The sequence below is a fragment of the Nycticebus coucang genome, chromosome 10 (assembly GCF_027406575.1).
Source record: "Nycticebus coucang isolate mNycCou1 chromosome 10, mNycCou1.pri, whole genome shotgun sequence".
NCBI classification, from domain to species: domain Eukaryota; kingdom Metazoa; phylum Chordata; class Mammalia; order Primates; family Lorisidae; genus Nycticebus; species Nycticebus coucang.
Window position 1 is genome coordinate 58973489 of NC_069789.1, and position 8127 is coordinate 58981615.

At 48.2% G+C, this 8127-nt stretch overlaps 1 protein-coding gene across 1 annotated transcript; it reads right to left on the reverse strand.

Moving 5' to 3' along the window:
• Positions 1-3113: 3113 nt before the first annotated feature.
• Positions 3114-7379, reverse strand: BTG2 (BTG anti-proliferation factor 2). The gene is made up of 2 exons (XM_053606929.1): positions 7120-7379; positions 3114-5804 (listed from the first exon to the last, which is right to left on the reverse strand). Exons 1-2 carry the CDS (start codon positions 7259-7261, stop codon positions 5470-5472), a joined length of 477 nt encoding a protein of 158 aa, XP_053462904.1. The 5' UTR covers positions 7262-7379; the 3' UTR covers positions 3114-5469.
• Positions 7380-8127: the final 748 nt, after the last annotated feature.

An 8127-nucleotide genomic window follows, 5' to 3' on the forward strand; every position in this document is an offset into this window, starting at 1 on the left:
GTCTCCATTTTCTTAATGGCTGAATAGTATTCCATGGTATACATATACCACAGCTTGTTAATCCATTCCTGGGTTGGTGGGCATTTAGGCTGTTTCCACATTTTGGCGATTGTAAATTGAGCTGCAATAAACAGTCTAGTACAAGTGTCCTTATGACAAAGGTGTTTCGTGATCCTTTGTTTAAAAATCTGCACAATCCTTTTATCATAAGGACTGTGCAGATTTTTAAACAAAGGATCACGAAACACCTTTGTAGGGGAGAGGCTACAGGTTCCTTGGATGATGTTAACTGCAGTCATTCTTGAGGGTACTAGTAGGCACTGTTACTTTAGTAATGTTTTTTTGCCATCACTATGACTGTGTGTCCTTTATCTCAGGACCAATTCAGAGCCCTTGAAGAGAGATGAAGTTAACTTCTACTCGGAACAACGATTCTCATTTTATTTACGCCAAGACTATTTTAAGTAGTTTATGGATCTCATCTAATCTTCATAACAGTATTTTGAAATAGGTTCTATTCTTTTTATTTATTTATTTTTTGCAGTTTTGGCTGGGGCCAGGTTGAACCTGCTACCTCTGGTATATGAGGCCAGTGCCCTACTCCTTTGAGCCAGGCACCACCCTTTTTTTTTTTAAATTGAGACAGAATCTCACTGTGTTGCCCTTGGTAGAGTTCTGTGACGATGCAGCTCACAGCCACCTCAAACTCTTGGGCTCAAGCGATTCTCTTGCCTCAGCCTCCCAAGGAGCTGGGACTATAGGCACCTGCCACAATGCCTGGCTATTTTTTGTTTGTTTGTTTTAGCAGGCCCAGGCTGGGTTTGAACCCACCAGCCCTGGTGCATGTGGCTGGCGCCCTACCCACTGAGCTGCAGGCGCCACCGAAATAGGTTCTTTTCTTAATTCCATTTTGCAAATGAAAAAAATTGAGGTTTGGTTGAAGTAACTCGCCCCAGGTTGCACAGCTGGTAGGTAGGTGGTAGAGCTGAGATTAAACTCCCCAGATGGCCTGATACCACAGACCGAGTTCCTAACTTCTTTGTCTACTGCCTCACAGTGCCTGAAAACGGAAACCTTTTCAAGCAAGAGTCTGACCCAACTAAGAGAAGATCATTACTTACGTTTCAGTTCAACTAATTGAAAATAATTATAATAATGATGCTAATTTGCCCTCCAATGATTGCCGAGGTAATGAGGATGATTTAGAATCAAAAGCCAAAAAAAAAAAAAAATACAGAGGTCATATAATCCAACTCCCCTAATCTCAAAGATAGAAAAAGCTGAGGGGCTTGTCCAAACTCACACAGCTAGTTGGGAAGAAGAACCAGGAACACAACTTATATATACATTCTCCCTTCCAACACAGAATTCTTCCTGTTGCACCATCTGTTGTTGGGGCAGGGATGTTAGTACTGGCCTGGAAGCCAGGACACTTGAGTCTTCACTATCTTTCCTTACCAAAGACTACTGTAGGAGCAGATGTCAGACTCACAGAAGTGGAATTCTTCCTCCTGATGCTTGTTTGTTGGGCATCAAGGACTCCCCCACCAAAAACTCCTTATCAGGATCCAGAATGGACTCTTAATCAGCAGCTCGCAGGACCTGGTCTACACACTCTGGGTAGGTGTGTTATCGTCCAAAAACAGCTGACCACACACAGGTCTCCTAGGCTGGCACTGTTTACCAAGTGGCGAAGCTGGAAGCAGAAAGGACCAAGCAATGCCTAGTCCCTGAAAATGGGAAAACCACCAACTGCTAGTCTTCAAGCAAAAGAACTTTGTTATTTTTAGCACTTTCACAGGAAACTGTTAGAATGTGCATGAAAGGGGTAAACTAAGGAGCTGTTTCCTAGGGAAGAGGGGATGCTTAGAAATGGCCTGGCCATACAATTAAGAGTATAGCATATCAGGATGGAAAAAATTCCTCAACTCCAGCCCTGTCCTTACATCTAAAAGAGTAGGTCTTTTAAACAAGTGCCTGAGACTTTTGTATTAGAAGCTACAAATGAAAATGGGACTATTCCTTTAAATAACAACACTTTGATACAAGTGGGTCTCAATAACCAAATTCTATTTATGATACAGATGACTTGGCCTCCTCTGTCCCCACCCCTGGCTTTCCTACCCTCCTCAGGCAATACAAGCACGCCCCATACCACCTCCCTGGACTACCTCTAGAACAAACTGAACTTTTGTTGATAAAAGTCATGGAGATAGGAAATGAAGTGTGTGTGCACATATGAATGTGTGCCACTGTGTATGAGTTAACATGCTTAAAATTTAGTTTAAAGAAAAAAAAATTAGTCCAGGTCAAAAATGTAGTTGTGATCTCAGTAGGCACTGCTGAGCCTGCATCAAAACTTCATGGAAAGAGCCCAAAAGTCATAAATAATACAGACTGTTCTCATTTCACATATAGCAAAAGGAGTTATAAATTGGTGATAAACCTCCAGCTCTAACATCAGTGTTTGCTGTCAAAAGGATCTGCTCTTTAGCTAATTTGTGGCAATAGTATTCAGCTCTAATGTATAGATCCTGAGGCCCAGCTTCTTTTGTCTAATAAGACAAGTATGGCAAGTGGCAAAGGCAGCCCCAGAGATGACAAGAGAGCCCTTAGTAGGAATTATGAACAATCCTGCCCCAGCCAAGGGTTCATTATCCCTTGCTTACCACCCCTCATCTGGGAGAGGCTGTCTTAATTATTTTTAATATGTTCAGTACCTAGCACTTACTGACAATACATGCTTGCTAAATAAATAAATGAATGAGTGAAAGCTAAGGACCACCAAGAACAGGATACATGAGAGGGAGGCCTGGCTAGACTAAAGAATGTTCAGACTAAAAGAACGCTGTTATTTCTAGCACTTTCACAGGGAACTGGTAGAATATGCATTAAAGCAGGAAGGGAAGGAGCTGCTTCCTAGGGAAGAGCGGATGCTTGGAAATGGCTCAACCACACAACTAGATTTTTCTTTTGTACCACCCACATGCTACAGGTTGTTTATACAACTGTAGAGAAATACTATGAAATGCAAAGAAAGAATGTGGATCTGAGAGGGGAATGCAAATTAGCAATGTGGAAATTTTATCTTCTCTACACCACACAGAGTTCATCTGCTACATTTTTATTAAAGTAACAAAAAAAGGTATACATTTGTCCATAAGCTGTACATTCTTCCATATAAAAACGCTATTATACAATTAGTAACCTTTTCCTTTTCTGTCAGAATAGCTTACAAACGTACTATTATTTATTTTTACTTAATAGGAGAGACAGGCCTGCTCAACAGTCCAGCTCTGGGGGTCGGGAGTTGTTTTTAAAGTGAACATCAAAAAGAGAAGAGAGAAAAGATTAAGCATGAGACCATGACGCTACTTCTAAAAATGCAGGGACCTGTTTGCAGACCAGATGCAAGAACACAGCCTGCAGTGATTCACAGCTTTGTTTCAACTCACAGGCCAGAACATTAGCTCTTGGGTCTGTGGGCCCAACATTAATCTTTTTTTTTTTTATTTATTTATTTTTTTTATTTTTGGCCGGGGCTGGGCTTGAACCCGCCACCTCCGGCATATGGGACCAGCACCCTACCCGTTGAGCCACAGGCGCCGCCCCAACATTAATCTTAATCGTTAATTGTAAAGGCTGGGAGCAGGGTCTGGGAAGTCAGCATGAAATCTGGAAAGTTGAAAAGGAGGCAGAAAAGGGGGGGCGGGGAATAGGTAAGGAGAGTGTTTGGTAAATAGCACCTTTGAATCAAAATTGAGTAATTAAGAAATTATAGAAAGGGTACTGGCTGTGGGAAGGGGAACTTGGGTGCAGAGGAAGTGGGTGAGGGGAAAGACTCCTCATTAAGGGGCAACAGCAGGAGGGAGGCCAGGTTGACCAGATGCTCTAGCTCTGTCCTTCTTAAGGTGATTCAGTTTGGGAAACTTGAGGCCTTCTGAGGACCACTACCAATGTCACTGAAGAACTGAAGGAAGCGGTTTTCTTCCCAGTGTAGGCTTCCATTTTTCTCCAACCCACAATAGTAAATATTGCACAAGTCTACAGACAAATTTGGATTGTATAGAAACAGCAACCTCTCCCACTGGTGCTCTGAGCACCAAGGAGAAAAAAACAGCACCCAAAGTTTGGCTTTTAGTGTCAGCCCTATAAGAATACCAAGTAGTCTTACAGAACTTGGGGCATTCACTCTCCCATTCAGTCAAGGAATACCTGCAAGGCCAATCACTCTCCCATTCAGTCAAGGAATACCTGCAAGGCCAATCAGCCAGCCATAATCCCCAGGAGAGCAGGAGAGATGGTTCCCTAAGCCCACCAGGACACCAGGAGGTTCTGGGAGTCAGTTCTCCTCCAGACCCCCATGGAATCCAGGGGGCATATTGCACAGTGACTGAGAACTACCTAGAAAATAGCTTCATGACCCAATCAGATGGGAAAAGGAGAGGAGATTAGAGGGGAGTGTTGTGCTTTTGAAAAGAAGGCAGTAATAAAGGACCTGGAGTTCCCCGTAGCTTTTGAGCCACCTTTCAAAGGGATAATGCAGCAGCATAGAGACTTTCACATGGTTCCAAAAAGAAGAGTTTTGGCCAAAAAACATCCCCAGTGGATACTCTTTGGGTCCCAAAATTCCATTGCAAATCACCCCCAAATTATTTGCCACACATACACGCAAAGCAGCACATAGCAAAGCAAAGTTTTTTTGTGATTTCCTTCAGTTCCCACCCCAATAACCTCCAACCCCTTCCTTACATCACCCCCTTCAAAAAAAAAAAAAAAAAAAACAGCTTAGATTCCTGGCTGGGAAGCAACACCTACAGGCCCCAGAGGGTAGCATTAGAAACATGTCATGATTTCAGGAAAAGCTGCTTAGGACAGAAGGAATTAGGAGAGGTCTTGTCACTCTCTGACCTGGATCTTATTAGAAAAATAAAAGAGAAGATTAGGTAACAAAGTATTATTTAAGTCCAGGATTGAATGCCCCTGAGTAAGAGAGGAACCAGGGATGCCAGGTGTCCTAAGTAGGGAGAAAGAGGGGTTTAAACTCAGTCTCTCTTCTCCCCCCAGGGCAGAGCTGACCTCTCTCATTCACAGTTGCTAACCTAGCTTGCTCCCTCTCACATCTTCCTGGGGTGCCAGCCAAGCTTCTCACCTCACCTTGGCTAGGCCTACCCCTCTCTGCCCCCCCCCCCCCGCCCCCCATAGGCAGACACCAGCTCACAGACTCAAGCGCACAACAGTCCTCTCCAAAGGCACCTGGGGAGGCCACTTCCAAACAGCTCCCTTTAAGGATGTTTTTCTTAAAAAAAAAATCTTTTGGTTTTTTTTCCTCCTCTTTTCTTAAAAAATAATAATATATATATAAATAGCTCTTCATTTAAAAATAGTTCCCCAGGTTGAGGTATGTGGTGGTCTGTTGTCACAGCAGGATGAGTACAGTAGAGAGCCAGGGTGGGGGCAGCAGGAGCTCTAACTGGAGACTGCCATCACGTAGTTCTTTGAGGGGCTGCTCCGGCCCAGCAGCATTTGGTTCTTGCAGGTGAGGAGCCCATAGGAGGCAGCCACTGGGGTCTCCTCATACAAGACACAGATGGAGCCATCCTCCCCAATGCGGTAGGACACCTCATAGGGGTCCACCCACAGGGTCAGCTCGCTGGGCAGCAGCCGGTGCAGCTGGGGCTGGCTGAGTCCGATCTGGCTGGCCACCTTGCTGATGATGGGATCCATCTTGTGGTTGATGCGGATGCAGCGGTAGCCAGACCCTTTGGATGGCTTTTCAGGAAACCAGTGGTGTTTGTAATGCTCTGTGGAGACAGGACAAGGGGGAGATGTCCTGGTTAAAGCAGCTGGGCCATGGATACTACTACCACAAGGCCCATGTGAGGGTGAAAGACTAGGAGGAGAATAAGGGGCCCAGGAATTTTAACTAAGGGAGGTGCAGTCTACACAGATTCAGGACCCTCCTGCCACTTAGCAGAGAAAATCTTATGAGAGCTTGGGGAGACCCACCCCCAACTTCCAGGAGAGGGGGGTGTGTGTGTACTGGCACTAGTGGTCAGTGTACTGCTTTTGGCACATCCCAGGTATAAGGAGGGAAGGGTGTGACTGGGGCTGGCATGTCCAGGCAAGGCCTCTGGAGACCTGTGAGCTGACGTTTTAAAGCCACGAAGGCAGCCAACATTGCTAGGTCCACAGCACGTCACTAGGCCGTCCACCCTGTGCCCAGTGCCCCCCTCTGCCTCTTTCAGAAGAGTCAGAGCTCAGGCTAAGGGAGTAAAAACTGGGTTGTTTTGTTGAAACATCAGTTTTCCTTAGAAAGCTGAATCTGTGAGGGCACGTTCAGAGATGACTATCGCTTTCCAAGACCGCCAGCAACCAGCTAGAAACAGTGGGGAGCCGGGGCTCTGCCTGGCTGGCTGGAGAGGTGATTATCTCGTCACCCTCCCAGGCTCACGACCCATCCCCCATCCCGCCCCCCAACACACGCCCGCAGAGCACGGTTACCAGCCACCAGGCTGTCTTTCAAATCACAATGGGTGGCAGATGGCTAAGGGGGACCAAAGAAAACGCAAAGGGGGCCCAGATTCCAACTTGGAAAAAGTTAGCAACCAGCAGACTGCCCCAGGCACAGCGCAGCCCCGAAGGGCTGGAAGAACCACCTTGGGACTCCAAAGTTGTGGAGAAGACTCAAGTGCGCCTTATTTCTCCCAGAAGGACCTCCTGGCACGCCAAGCTTTGTCGCCCACAACATCCCTTGAGGGTCTCAAGATCCCAAGGGTCCAACCAGGGAGACAAGACTGCACTCAGATCAGGAGGTGACCGCTCTTGCGGGACATAGCCCGGGACTCGGAATGGCACGCCAGGACAAGGGGCTGCGCCCTCTGGAAAGTGGAGGGACGCGCCCAACCAGAACCTCCAAGGCCCAAGTCAAGAGTGCAAGGCCGGGGAGAGGAGACGTGATCCGCGGGCCGCCCTGGGGATCGGAGGAGGCAATCGAGTCCCGAGGCAGCTTGCGTGGGCGACTCTGCCCCAGAATAGGGAAAAGACGGTCCTGGCGGAGTGGGGGGCGACAGTGGGGACCGAACCTCGGTGGTGCCAGGTCCCTCGGCGTGTGCTCACCTGTTAGTGCTTCCTGGAGCGCCCCGCTGAAAACCTTAAGTCTCTGCTCGCTCACACAGCCCCGAGTTCTCAGGAGGCTGGAGAGGAAGCCCACGGCGGCGGCGATCTCTGGGAGCATGTCAGTTCCTTTCGTGTGGTTCATGTCGTGGCTCCGGGAGCGGTGGCGGCGGGGAGCAGGGACAGGTCTCTAGTGGGATGTGCAGCTCTTCAAGCCTTTGCCTATCTGGCCGCCGCTCGGGCTCTGCCCGGACTTTCCCCGGCCGCGCCTTTCATGCCCTGTTGATGTGGGGGCGGAGAGCCAGCGGCGGCACCCATTGGCCGCGACCAGCGGATGGGGCCGGCCCCGCCCCGCCCCGCGCATTGGTGCTCCGCCCCCTTCCCCCCACCCTCGGGTCCCGGTCTGGGTTGGACCCGCCGCCACCGCCCCCTGAGCACTGAGGTCATCGCGCGCTGACGTCAGTGATGGGAACCTGCGCTCGGCTTCTGAGCTGAGCGAGGCGGGCGGAGGTCCGGGTTGGCCGGAGAGTGCTCGATACTGGGCAGCCCCTACTTTGCCTCTCTCCCCATCCTTCGAGGTTCGAGTTAAAGGCCACCTCCTCCGAGAAGACTTGCCTCGGAGGCAAGGTAGCCTCCTCAAGGCGAGTATTTCTAAGCAAGAGAAAAGGCATTGCTACAGGAAGAGCACAACTGATTGGGGGAGGTGGAATTATTATTATGGAAATAAATAGAAGACTCAGCCCCCATTTCCAAACAGCCAAGAGAAACTCATTCTGACTAGTTAAGAAACATGGCAAAGAGGTAAAATGGTGACAGAGCGTCACCCTCGGCCTAGGGTGTCGCCTACCCTAAGCAATCCCTTTTTCTAACTCCCACTGCATTTTTCAGCCACACACTGTCAGAACTACTCACCAGGACGCTCTGTCACCATTTTACCTCTTTGCCATGTTTCTTAACTAGTCAGAATGAGTTTCTCTTGGCTGTTTGGAAATGGGGGCTGAGTCTTCTATT

Excerpts from the sequence above, each read along its gene's own strand:
- BTG2 (XM_053606929.1), bottom strand. The coding sequence starts at position 7,261 with ATGAACCACACGAAAGGAACTGACATGCTCCCAGAGATCGCCGCCGCC. Across the intron at positions 5,805-7,119 it reads GCTCCAGGAAGCACTAACAG|AGCATTACAAACACCACTGG; the intron begins GTGAGCACACGC and ends CTGTCTCCACAG.